This window comes from Cetorhinus maximus, chromosome 15 (assembly GCF_964194155.1).
Source record: "Cetorhinus maximus chromosome 15, sCetMax3.hap1.1, whole genome shotgun sequence".
Taxonomy (NCBI): Eukaryota; Metazoa; Chordata; class Chondrichthyes; order Lamniformes; family Cetorhinidae; genus Cetorhinus; species Cetorhinus maximus.
In genome coordinates, this window is record NC_135893.1 from 108,054,872 (window position 1) to 108,068,936 (window position 14,065).

General features: G+C 40.2%; 1 protein-coding gene across 2 annotated transcripts in view; it reads right to left on the reverse strand.

Annotated features, from left to right (window-relative positions):
* LOC144691103 (uncharacterized) overlaps positions 1-11,890 on the reverse strand; it is a 32,806-nt gene extending 20,916 nt beyond the window's left edge. Inside the window, exons 1-4 of one of the 2 annotated variants that reach the window (XM_078559176.1) lie at positions 11,737-11,890; positions 9,624-9,760; positions 6,204-7,371; positions 5,903-5,986 (exon numbers count right to left, since the gene is read on the reverse strand). In XM_078559176.1, the coding sequence (XP_078415302.1) occupies positions 5,903-5,986; positions 6,204-7,370 (1,251 nt within the window). In that variant the 5' untranslated portion in view covers position 7,371; positions 9,624-9,760; positions 11,737-11,890. Of the gene's footprint in view, positions 1-5,902; positions 5,987-6,203; positions 9,070-9,623; positions 9,761-11,736 lie in introns of those variants that run through there. The other variant, XM_078559175.1, reaches the window with a different exon arrangement.
* Between the last annotated feature and the right edge of the window lie 2,175 nt (positions 11,891-14,065).

A 14,065-nucleotide genomic window follows, 5' to 3' on the forward strand; every position in this document is an offset into this window, starting at 1 on the left:
AGTCTATTATAAAGGATGTAATAGCAGAGCATTAGAAATGCATAATCTAATCAAGCAGTCAGCATGACTTCATGAAGGGGAAATCATGCCTGACAAATTTCTTAGAATTCTTTGAGGTGGTAACAAGCAGGATAAATAAAGGGGAACCAATAGATGTAATATATTTGGATTTCCAAAGGCTTTCCATAAGGCATTGCACATAAGGCCACTTAATAAGATAACAGCCCAGTGCTGGGGGTAGAATATTAGCATGGATAGAGGATTGGCTAACTAATAGAAGACAGAGGGTTGGGATAAGGTGGGCATTTTCAGATGGCAACCTGTAACTAGTGGAGTGTCACAGGGATCAGTGCTGGGGCCGCAATTATTTATAATATATATTAATGACTTGGATGAGGGAAGTGAATGTACTATCGCCAAGTTTGCAGATGACACAAAAACAGGTGGGAAGGCAAGTGGTAAGGATAACACTGAGTCTACAGAGGGATTTGGACAGGTTACGTGAGTGGGCAAAAACTTGGCAGATGGAATATAATGTGGGAAAATGTGAGGTTATGCACTTTGGCAGGAAGAATAGAGAAGCTGAATATTCTTTAAATGGAGAAAGACTGCAGAAAGCTGCTGCACAAAGATTTGGGGGCCCTCGTGCATGAATCACAAAAAGCTAGCATACAAGTTCAGCAGGTAATAGGGAAGGCAAATGGAACGTTGGCCTTTGTTTCAAAGGGAATGGAGTACAAAAATAGGGAAGCCTTGCTAAAACTGTTCAAGGCTCTAGTTATACCACATCTAGAATACTGTGAACGGTTTTGGTCCCCCTATTTAAGGAAACATATACTGGCATTGGAGGCTGTCCAGAGAAGGTTAACTAGGTTGTTCCTGGGTATGGAGGGATTTTCTTATGAGGTGAGGTTGAGTAGTTTGGGCCTGTACTCATTGGAGTTTAGAAGAATGAGAGGCGACCTTACTGAAACATATAGGGCAGGATTTTTAGGCTGGCATGCGGGAGCATTCAGTCAGCTTGAAGCACGTGCTGAAATGCTCAGCACAGCCGGGGTGGGGGAGGGCGCTGAGCTAAGCACAGGCAAGCGCTGAATGAAAGTTCCCTGAAGCCAAAGAGGTGCCTCAGGGAGCTGAAGACTTCAAAACCAATAAATAAAGCTTTTAAAGTCCAGAAAAAATGCCCACGCATCACAATCAGTCACCTGAACATATACATGATGTAAATTCTGTCGATACATTTTTATTTTTAAAAATTTAATAACAGAAACCTTATCACACCCTTGGATGAGGTTTGTTGAAAAGTGCAAAGGCTGCCTGGCCGATTCGCCCGTCTGCCAACCATAAGGTTGGGTGGGCCACGAAAAACTGGAGACAATTATAACTTTCATTCCCTTAATTGCCCTCTTAATTGTTGGTGGGCACGCTTCTGAATTTTGTGCGTGCCTGCCGATTGAAATATCGCAGGAGCACGGGATGATGTTGGGATGCCTGCCTGATGTCATCCCGCGCAATTTTGCAGCTGATCGGATTGGGCGCACATCCACACAGCAACCTAAAAATTCTGCCCATAACATTCTTAGGAGGCTTGACAGGGTAGATGCTGAGAGGTTTTTTGACCTTGTGGGAGAGTCTAGGACCAGAGGGGATAATCTCAGAGTAAGGGGTTACCTATTTAAGACAGAGATGCTGAGAGGGTAGTGAATCTGTGGAATTCTTTCCCGCAGAGGGCTGTAGAGGTTGGGTTGTTAAGTATGTTGAAGACTGAGACAGACAGATTTTTAATCAGTAAGGGACTCAAGGGTTATGGGGAAAAGGCAGGAAGGTGGAATTGAGGATTATCAGATCAGCCATGATCTCATTGAATGGCGGAGCAGTCTTGATGGGCCAAATGGAATACTTCTGCTCTTAGGTTTTATGCATGCCACAAGGAGTGGTATGGAGGAAAGCAGGAATATTTCTTCAAAGAAAGGAAAATAAATAAAATTCAGAAAATTGAGACAGGATAGTCCACTTGCTCAACAGGTCATGATGCAGAAGGTTGTAGAGATCAGCAGTAGCCCAACGGGAGAAGCGCTGCTCCTTTACAGGAAAAAGACTCTTGGGGCAGGATTTTGGGTCATGTCACTGGGGTCAATTTGGGGTCCAGGAACAGTTAGTGGACAATAATTGCCCCTGACCTGGGCCAATTGGTGGGCAAACGGCATATTTATCATCCAATTAAGTATGGCGGGCAGGCTCTCGAAACTGGACAGCAAATCGGAGGCCCCCCAGCTCAGAAGGGGCAGCAGTCTCCTGCTGTAGCTAAGAACGTGCGAGAGCGTGAGAGCAAGAGGCACCTCTGGCTTCACCAACTTTTAAATTACAAATGACCACAGTTGCTGGGCACTATCGTGCAAGGGCAGTCTGTAACTGGGGGTGCTGAGGGGAGGGCTTCATAGCCTGTCTGGAGAGTTGATCCCACCACTCTACTTGTCTATTGCTAGGGGGCTGATATTTTGCCATAAACTTACCTTAATTGGCCTGTCCTCTTCTGGGCCAAAATTTCTGCCCTTGCCTGTGACCTAGATACAGTCTTCCACGAACAGCCTAGTGCCTACATCTCCTTGTTCAGGTTGCTGCTCTTTTTCCTTCTCCTCCATCCAAAACAAAGAAGCAAGAATGACAGTCCCTTAAACCCTTTGACTGCTTATTCAGGGGCGACTATGATTGTTCTACTGCAGGCCCTCCAATCTTTTAAATACTGTTTCCAGTAACCACGGTTGCCTAAAAAATGTGGGTAAAGTGGCGGCACGTACCAATGGGTTAGTAGGTTTAGAGAGAAAATTTTAACCATGCAGTTGTCCAGTTCCAATTGGGCAGTCAGTTAAAATCACCCCCCAAAGTTTTTCACATTTTTAGATTGTTCTTTCAGATTACGGATTTAGAATGACAGAAAAGGAAACAGTAACAACTCAAATTCAAGTAAGTTTAGTACATGTCTTACAAATGGTTTTCATTCTCTTGTGGTGCATTAATTTGTGCAACTTTGCAGATTCCAAATATAACAGCACTTTAATAAATATCTCCCATGCATTTGGTAAGTAACATGGCCAAAGAGGATAAAAACCTCAAAAAAAATAGGAGTGACAAATATTAACAATCCTATTCGTGCAACAGAGCCACTCTTCAAAACAAGAGTATCAAGTTCTCTCTTGGGCAGGTGAAAGCATTAGCAGAGTGGTAGCACTTGCCAGAGTCAGATGGTTACAGGTTCAAGGATATTGCCTAGGCTGATACTCTGAGGGAATTAAAACTAATGTCCTATCCAAACAAGTGGATATAAATGATACAATGGCACTGTTTGAAGATTAGGGAGCTCTTCCGATGTTCTGTGCAACTTTAATCCCTTAACCAACACCATAAAAACGGGTTATCTGCTCATTTATCTCAATTACTTTATGCAGAATCTTCCTGTGCACAAATTGGCTGCTGTGTTTACCTATAAAACAACAATAATTACACTTCAAAATTGCTTTGGGATTCCCGAGAACATGCAAGAAACTATAGGAATGTCATTACCTTCTCATTTCTCCCCACACATCCCTGCAACCCACTCACCCACCTAACTCACTACTCCCAGATTCCTCCCTTCTCCTAAAGGAGGCAATAAATACTGTTAGGATGGCAACACTTCATTTAAATAATAATTCTTTATGTGAGCTTTCACATGGCATGACAGCCGTGGGTGGTATTCATAGGAAGTTGGCTCACCTTTATATTCAACATCCACAGGTAGGCTTCCAATAGAGTTCTTACAATACTTTGATGATGGCATACGCAGGGGCTGTTCATTTATACATATGTACATAAATGATACAAATTGCCAGCAACAGGACATAGATAAGTGGGTAGACAAGTGGCAGATGAAATTTAATACAGAGAAGTGCGAGGTGATACATTTTAGTAGGATGGATGGGGAGAGGTAATATAGACTTAATGGCATAGCTCCAAAAAGTGTGCAAGAACGGAGGGGCCTGGGGGTACATGTGCATTGATCCTTGAAGATGGCAGGACAGATTGAGAGTGGTTAGCTAAGCATATTGGATCTTGAGCTTCATAAATACAGACATTGAGTACAACATCAGAGAAGTTATGCCAAACCTATATAAAGCTCTGGTACAAGAGTACTGCGTCCAGTTCTACTCAAGGACACTTTAGGAAGGCTGCGAGAGTCCTTGGGAGGGTATAGAGAAGATTTACCAGAATGGTCCAGGGATGGGAGATTTTAATTACAAGATTAGGTTAGAAAAGCTGGGGTTGTTCTCCTTGGAGCAAAGGAGACTGAGGGAGGTTTGACAGAGGCGTACAAGATTATGACAGGCTTAGGCAAGGTAGACAAGACCCTAAGCTAATTGTCCCTTAGTCCTTGCACACAAATGCAAGATTTTGGGCAAGAAATGCAGGGGGAATGAGGGGATGATTTTTTTTTTTTTGCATGAGTGATAATGATCTGAAACTGGCTGTACACAAGGGTGGTGGATACAGAAACAATCAATTATTTCAAAAGGAAACTTGATGGGCACTTGAAGGAAATAAAGTTGCAGGGTTATCAGGAATGAGTAGGGGAGTGGGACTGACTGCATTGCTCCACTGGGGACCAGCATGGACCCAATGGGCCAAATGACCCTCCTTCTGTACCATAAATGACTCTATAACTTGTATGAGCTTGATTTGGGAATTAGTTTATATATAAAATTGCTCTAGCACCCCCAGTGAATAACTAGACTAAGGAAGGACTTAGCTTTGATCCTCACTGTGTGCTATATTTGCTAATCTATCAGGGCAGTTGTACAAGTACTATTATTGACTTCATAATGCCTGAGTTAGAGATAAGAGGCAAGGTTCCCAGTCCTGATTGTTTTACAGCTAAAGGGCGTGCCAGCAAGGAAAGCAATGGATTGGGGTCAAACTATGATGCCTTCCATGGGAAAATAGCTAATTAATGCACACAAAGGGCAAGTTATTGGAAGGCAGCTGGTTCTAGTTGAACCATACTTCAGTCAGGGGTCAATCCTTTCAGGGGAGAGGAGAAAATTTGTAATAGAAAATTATCTGTTATTGTAAGCCAGCTAATATATTTATTGGGCTCTCTCAAATGTGTTAGTATGGTGATTGAAAAGCATACCAAATATACTCATGTAAAAGACAAGTTTCATGAACAAATTTTAGCCAAAAAGGTCAACTTATATATGATTAATATTTCAGGGGTTGAAATCCACCTTCTCCCATCGTCTTGCTACCTGTTTATGGGATTGGCAGGAACACTGTGGCAACACTTGGTAGCCCACCAGTAAGGTGGAAAACCTTAGTTTGGCAGTTTGTGTTGACATGCACAGACACAAGAAGCTGAATAGCCACCCATGATGGTGTGCCATTCTATGAATGAGTAGGTTTGCATCAGGATGAGTTTGAGTGCAGCTGTTTTGCTGGGTGGGTGCTCATAAGGATAGAGTTTGTACACCAAAACAAAACACAAACAGCGAGCGGGATTGTCAGGCAGCAGGTGGTGAGTAAAAAGAGTTAGGATATTTTGGCTAAAAAAAACCCGAGGGTTGACTTTCACACGAGGTCAGCTATTACTCGAGTGTATAGGGTAATCAAAAACCCATTTTCTTGCTCTGATTTTTTTTCCTATTAAAAGCTTATTTATCTTCCTCTGCCCCTACACACCTTAGTTGGGTTTATTACTTTTTTTATCTGTTTAAAATGTTTTATTTTCCATCTTTGTTAAAACTGGACGAGAGCTGAATCACAGGCAACTAAAGTATTAGAAAGGACTATGCAGTCCGCTTGGACAGCCTGTCCTGGTTGTTTAGAGCCTGTTGCTGCTAGAAACTAGGAATTCAATGTATTTCTGTACCTTGTCAATTGTCACTTCAAATAAATTCCCTTTCTTTTCAGACATAATCTGCAAATCATCACTGTCGCATTGCTCCTCTTTTACCTGAGAAAAGAAAATTCAGTTACATGGCACCTAATTATAATTATGCATTTATAATTCTATATTGAAATAAACAAATTACTGTTAATCTGTTTCCAACCAGCAGAAACGATGCTCAGGAGGATCACAGTTTTATGGCTCAACATCAACTTACTGCAGATTTAATGCATTTAAAAAAAATTACTATTATGGTTTAAACACAAAAATTATTATGGTTTACTTTACAAACATGTATCCCCGATGAGGTTTCTTTCTTTTTCCTTTTCTTTTTGGTTTCCACAGATTCTTCAAGAATACTGAATGCTGTCTCCTGCTTTTTCCCTTTTGCAGTAAATGGGGAGTTCTGCAATTTACAAACATTGATAGTTTCATCAAGCTTCATTCTCTCTCTGTCCAATGCCTCAAGTCCTTCCCGTTCAACTTCAATTAATTTTTTCCTTTTCTTGTTAGATTTTGTCATGTATTCCATGTCATTTTCTATTTGCTCCACTCCTTTTCTCTTCTCAACCGTTAGAGTTTCTCCTTTGAGTGCTCTTTCTGGTTCCTCAGTATGTAGCTTATGTTTCTTTCTCTTTTTCATGTGTTTTTTGTCTGTATTATTGCTAAGAGCGTCCACTGTTTGTTTATCTTTTCGCTTCCTTGAGTCTGCTACTTTGAATTTGTCACTCCCAGCTTCAGGCTCATTGGTATTTCTGTCTCTTTTCCGTTTCTTCATTGATTTTTCATCTTCAGATGTGATGTCTACTGAATGAGACCGCTTCTTCTTCTTCTTCTTTCTTTTCTTCACACTTTTGGCTTCGGAAACACAAGGCATTTCTATTGTTTCGCCCAATTTGTCTGAAGCGCCATTAGAAGTCTCATTACTTTTCGTTAATCCTTCTTCCATAACAGCATTTTTGAAATTGATTTTTCTCTTTTTCTTATTATTACACACGCCTTCGTCTTGAACTGTGCTTGGGTCATCCTTACAGATATTTCTTTTACATCGCTTAGAAATTTTTTGAGGGCCAGAATGATCATCTGCCTTAAAGTTTTTTTTTCTCTTTTTCCTTTTCAAACCATCACATACGTCCTCATCAGTTTCACTTTCTCGTGGACTCTTCTTTGTCATTTTTTCCTCAGTCTTGGAGTCTCGTTCTTCATCTCTAATGCTTGACTTTTTAGATTTGCTTTTTTTCTTCAATCTTTTTAAATCACTACACTCATCAACATCATTGGCTTCCATTAGAATCTTTTCCATTTTGGTCTTTCTCCTTTTCTTTTTTTCTCGCTCAAGCTTGTCTCTTTCCTCATATTCTTTGTTTTGGTTGACAATGATGTTTATTTCAATTTGCTTTTTACTCCTCACTAATTTTGGTTGAGTTCTTTCAATGTCATTTTTGAACATTCTAAAAAAGTTAGAAAATATATTACTACCATACATAATGATTTAGTATTTCATCAGCATATACAATAAATTAGATAAGCAAATTAAATATTATGTTCAAGAATAATGATCATTTCAGATAAAATCATGTATTTCATCCTTATATTCTTTACATAATTTGTAAAAACTATTGAGCTCTCTATAATGCATCCTGTTCAGTGAGGAAAAGGTTGTGTGAGATCTTGGAAACCACGAAAGTTCAAGTTTCTTATATCATTAACAATACTCACTTCATTAAATTACCTACTTTCACTATTTTCCAGATAAGATTGATCTAGCCTTTACCCAGCTGACTTCATAGCGAATGGATTGCACTTTTAGGAAATGCATGAATCAGTAACTAATATGATTTAATTAGATTTAACTAAGGCATCAGGAAGTTAATAATACACTTTTATTTATTAAATGCTATCATGCCTTATTAGCTGTGCAAGAAAATGAAAAGTATTTGGTGATCAAATCCCAAATGTCCTTTCATTAAATTATCTTAAACTAGTGTGAAATGTTACATTTTGGATGGAAAATGAGGGGCAATTCAATGGTACAATGTTAAAATGGGTGCAGGAAAGAAGGAAATCTGGGGCCTCACATACACAAATCTTTGAAGATGGCAGAACAAGTTAAGAAGGTTGCTTAAAAAATACATACAGGATCCTTGGCTTTATAAATAGAGGCTTCAAGTACAAAAGCAAGGAAGTTATGGTAAAACTTTATAACTCACTGGTTAAGCCTCAGCTGCAATAATGTATGCAATTCTGGGCATCACACTTTAGGAAGGATGTCAAGGCCTACAAGAGGGTTCAGAGATTCATCAGTGATGAAAGACTTCACTCAAGTGGAGATACCAGAGAAGCTGGGATTGTTTTTCTTAGAGCAGAGGAGATTATGGGGAGTTATTAAAATTTTCAAAAGGTATTTATAGAGTATTTAGGGAGGAACTATTTCCACTTTCAGCAGAGCTGGTAAGCAGAGGACACAGGTTTAAGATTATTGGGGAAAAAAAAAGGAAAAATAAGAAGCTATTTTTAGAAAAAGAAAAAATGGGTTGTTACAATCTGGAAAATACTACCCTGAAGTGTTGTGGAAGCAGACTGAATTAGTTACTTTCGAAAGAAATTTGAGTATGCAGTGGGAGAGACAGTGGCAATGTGGTAATGTCACTGAACTAACATTGCAGAGGCCCATGCTAATGATCTGGGGATATGGATTCACATCCCGCCACAGCAGCTGGTGGATTTTAAATTCAATTAATTTATCATCGATGATCATTAAAAAAACCCATCTGGTTCAATGACTTGGATGAAGGGGCAGATGGTATGGTCACTAAATTTGCTGACAACACAAAGATAGGTAGCAAAGTAAATTGTGAGGAGGATGTAAGGAGGCTACAAAGTTAAGTGAGTGGGTAAAGACATGCAAATGAAGTATAATGTGGGCAAATATGAAATTATTCATTTTGGCACGAAGAATTAAAGAGAAGCATATTATCTAAATGGTGAGAGATTGCAGAGCCCTGAGATTCAGAGGGATCTGGGTGCCTTAGTGCATGAATCACAAAAGGTTAGTATGCAGGTATAGCAAGTAATTAGGAAAGCTAATATAATGTTAGCATTTATTGTGAGGGGAATTGATTACAAAAGTAGGGAGGTTATGCCTCAGTTGTATAGGGCACTGGTGAGGTACAGTATTGGTCTCCTTATTTAAGGAAAGGTGTAAATGCATTAGAAGCAGTTCAGAGAAGATTTACAAAGCTAATACCAGGAATGGGTGGGTTGTCTTATGAGGAAAGGTTGGACAGGTTGGGCTTGTATCTACTGGAGTCTAGAAGAGTAATAGGCAACTTGAGTGAAACCTTTAAAATCCTGAGGGGTCTTGACAGAGTGAATGTGGAGAGGATGTTTCCTCTTGTGCGAGAACCTCGAATGAGGGGTCACTGTTTAAAGTCATTTAAGACAGAGATGAGAAGAAACTTTTTCTTTCAGATGGTCATGAGTCTTTGAAACTCTTCCTCAAAAGGCAGTGGAAGCAGAGTCTTTGAATATTTTTAAGGCCAACCTAGATAGATTCTTGATTGACATGATAGATGTCCACATACACCTGGAATAGTGTCAAATAATTAATTTCACACAATCTATCGAACCACCATGCAAATCTGGTTGAAAATAGCTAATGAAAATATAATAAGGCAACACATGCATATTCTAATTTCCTCACCTCCTCTCCACATCAACTCTATTCTTTTCTGCACACTTATGACTGATTATCTCATGTTGGGCAGGATGGAGTTAAACAGGGAACACAAAGGTAAGCATTTTTCTTCTGTTGGCTTAGTGAAACATGGACTCAGCATTCTGAGAAAAGAAAAGCAATTTGATGCTGATCAAGTAATGAGTCAGTGGAGAGCTGTTCACATTGATTTCTGTTCCAAGGGCTTAAAAAACTTTCAATGGAGTTTAAAGGACCTGGACTTTATTTAAAATAATATATAAAAACAAAATATGCAAGGAATTTTCCAGAAAGCTTAGATGATGAAAACTTTCCATTCTAGTACAATTTCAATGTTATAAATTACTGGTTGCTTTGGAAGAAGGCAGTGTGATTAATTATATTTTCTGATTGTTATGTAATTATTGCATATTCTGACAGAATAACAAAAAGAAAGGCAGTATATTTATGCCTGAAGAAACGAAGGAGGAGCTGGATATCCAAGAGAACTGGCAAGTCTGATTTTGATTTGGCCTGTTGGACTCAAACTAACAGGCACCTGATGTGGCCAGGATGTTGATTTTTCAGTTACCTCACTATAAAGGAGCACAATACGAACCCTACTGAAGTATCAGTGATAGGAGAAGATGTTTTGGGGGTGGGGCGGAAACAAAGTCCCTCAAAATGCCAACTTCCCACTGGGCAAACCTCCTGTTTTTCAAGCAGTATCTTGACATCTTAAATATGCACAACAAAAGCAGACAGATGGGGCCTCAGTATAATTTCTCAAAGAGTAGCATCTTCACTATTACAGAAACTCCAGAGGGGTTACTGCACTGAAATGTTAATCTACTTCATGTGGTTAAATCCTGGAGTGGAGCTTGAACATACCTTGTAACACAGAGGCTTAAAGGAACCCAACTGAGTCAAGCTGACATTGTCAAAGAACTGAAGAGTTTGTTCCAGGTTTACTTTATAAAGTGACCCATGATAAGAAATGATAGTCAGCAAGGATTCATTCCCCTTAATATATATACTTGATGCAGGAAGATTTCCATGTAAATGCTTTGTCTTGATCAGCAAATAAGCCTTTTGCCTTTAATTCTTGAATCAGCTTTACAAAAGACTCATTGAACAAAGAAAATTACATGGAAAGGGAAGAAGATCATTATTGTTGAGGAACACATTTCAAGAACAGGTGAAAAGAAAAATAGTTTTTTTTTAAAAAGAGGGAAAAATGTCTTTGACTCATCCAGGAGTTGTTAGGGACCAGTAACTTTTGTTTATAGATGACGAAACTTGAAATGCTAGTTATTTACTAAGAGAATAAAGCAATAAGATTCCACAGTTTTAAACAAACAAGAAATTTTACGACACAAGAGGCAACAAAGCAAACAGTGAATACTATGTATCTTATATGCTAACATCCAGAATTAACATGAGGTAAACATGAATTAACAGGTAAACTGTTGTCGAACACATCACAAATTGCACATTAAATGACAGACACAGCCAAGACAGATCCCTTGAATTTCTCAGCAACCCACCAAGACATCAGTGATCACTAAGTCACAGCTCTTCTCCTTTTAGGATATAGCCTCCGATTTCCCTCAACAGCAGCTCCAACTTAGCCAGCTCCAACAACTGCTCACCTCCTAGCCATTCAATCACTTCACCCAAGACTGCAGGCCACAGTATTTGCCAGGCTGCACTATGGAGTCTATACTCAGGCACAGTTCCAGCTCCCAAGCTGCGCTGCAGCCAACCTTCTTCCCAGCTGCACCAAGCAGCTACTGCTCCCAGGCTTCTCTGAGCCCCAACTCCCAGCGGCCTGTCTCCCTGCCATGCTCTGCACTTGCGCCGGAGCCCTGAGCATGCTAGAAGTTGTAATCCTTGGAACTGAAAATGCACACCTTGAATCCAAGAATATGATTCCCTTCACAGAATGAACACTACTTTTGAATCTAGTTGTTCTGGAATGGGAGAATGTAAGTCATTCCATGCCCTAACTGGGTAATTCTCCGAATAAAGTAAGGAAACTATCCACTGTTTGCTATGCCTAACAACCATTCAAATTAAGCTACTTTTAAAAAATCAGATGGCATCAACAGCTATGTTTTACCATTTTTTTATTGATGCTGTGGTGCTTCTGTCTTTTCTCTTTGTGCCTATGGGAGAAAACATTTTGTGGTATTGAGGCTTCTAGAGATTATAAATTAATGCTGGAATCAAAAAAGTTTTCAATGCAAGAATATTTCACCAAATTTACGATGTTTAAAAAAATGTTCTGCTTTAATTCCAATTGTTGTGAATGATTACCCATTTGATAACAGTGGGTAAATAATTTACCCAGACAAAAGCAAAAAACTGCGGATGCTGGAAATCCAAAACAAAAACAAAAATACCTGGAAAAACTCAGCAAGCCTGGCAGCATCTGCAGAGGGGAGCACAGTTAACGTTTCGAGTCCGAATGACCCTTCAACAGAACTAAGTAAAAATAGAAAAGAGGTGAAATATAAGCTGGTTTAAGGGGTGGGGTGGTGGGACAGGTAGAGCTGGATAGAGGGCCAGTGATAGGTGGAGATAACCAAAAGATGTCACAGACAAAAGGACAAAGAGATGTTGAAGGTGGTGATATTATCTGAGGAATGTGCTAATTAAGGGGAGAAAGCAGGACAAGCAAGGTACAGATAGCCCTAGTGGGGGTGGGGTGGGGTGAGGTGAAGGAATCGAAAATGTCTAAAAGGTAGAGATAAAACAATGGATGGAAATACATTTAAAAATAATGGAAATAGGTGGGAAAAGAAAAATCTACATAAATTATTGGGGAAAAAAGGGTGGGGGGGGAGAATCGGAAAGGGGGTGGGGATGGAGGAGAGAGTTCATGATCTGAAATTGTTGAACTCAATATTCAGCCCGGAAGGCTGTAAGGTGCCTAGTCAGAAGATGAGGCGCTGTTCCTCCAGTTTGCGTTGAGCTTCACTGGAACAATGCAGCAAGCCAAGGACGGACATGTGGGCATGGGAGCAGGGTGGAGTGTTGAAATGGCAAGCGACAGTGAGGTCTGGGTAATGCTTGCGGACAGACCGAAGGCGTTCTGCAAAGCGGTCACCCAGTCTGCGTTTGGTCTCTCCAATGTAGAGGAAGACTCATTGGGAGCAACAAATGCAGTAGACTAAATTGAGGGAAGTGCAAGTGAAATGCTGCTTCACTTGAAAGGAGTGTTTGGGCCCTTGGACGGTGAGGAGAGAGGAAGTAAAGGGGCAGGTGTTACACCTTCTGCGGTTGCATGGGAAAGTGCTGTGGGAGGGGATTGAGGTGTAGGGGGTGATGGAGGAGTGGACCAGGGTGTCCCGGAGGGAACGATCCCTGCGGAATGCCGCCGGGGGGGTGAAGGGAAGAAGGGAAGGTGGTGTCATCATGCTGGAGTTGGCAGAAATGGCGGAAGATGATCCTTTGAATGCGAAGGCTGGTGGGGTGATAAGTGAGGACAAGGGGGACCCTATCATGTTTCTAGGAGGGAGAAGAAGGTGTGAGGGCGGATACGCGGGAGATGGGCCGGACACGGTTAAGGGCCCTGTCAACCACTGTGGGTGGAAAACCTCGGTTAAGGAAAAAGGACGACATGTCAGAGGAACTGTTTTTGAAGGTAGCATCATCAGAACAGATGTGACGGAAAAAATAATTTACCCATCTCTGCATAAGTTTTTTTTGTAAAGTTGAGTTTTACTACCACTCAAAACATTAACTGAGACAGAATAATTCCCAGTTCCTTGATTTCACATTTTGATATCTGAAGTGTTTGTGCATCACTTGTAGAATAAACTTCCATACAAAAATAGAATCAGCCTTGGCATTTGTACAGAATGTCAGAAATGATTATAAACAAGAACACAACTGTTATGCCACAGTACAGGTCATGTTGTTTCTTACATAATTGAAAATCCAAATTAGAAACTGACTTGTATTATTTAAAACTAATTGGATGGCAAGAGGCAGTGGGGAGTGAGATTTGATGGTATGATTATTTTCATGTTCATAAACAAATGTTACAAGTATTAACAGTATTTTAGACTTCTATTAACTTATGCACTCTTACATGTATTAACTGTATCTTAGTATCATGATAAAGCCTTTATATTTCCTAGAAAAATATCAACATTTCACACCATTACCATTCAGGGGTCAGCTATGGCTCAGTTGGTAGCAATCCCACCTCAGAGTTAGAAAGTTGTGGGTTCTAGACCCACTCCACGACTTGAGCACAATAAATCAAGTGGACAGTTTGATGCAGTACTGAGGGAGTGCTGCACTGTTGGAGGTTCCATCTTTCTGATGAGACCTTAAACTGAGGGTGCCCTCTGTGCTCTTAGGTGAGCACAGAAGGACTCATAAAACTAGGAGCTATCCCTGATGTCCTTGCTTCAGTCAATATCACTAACACGGATTTG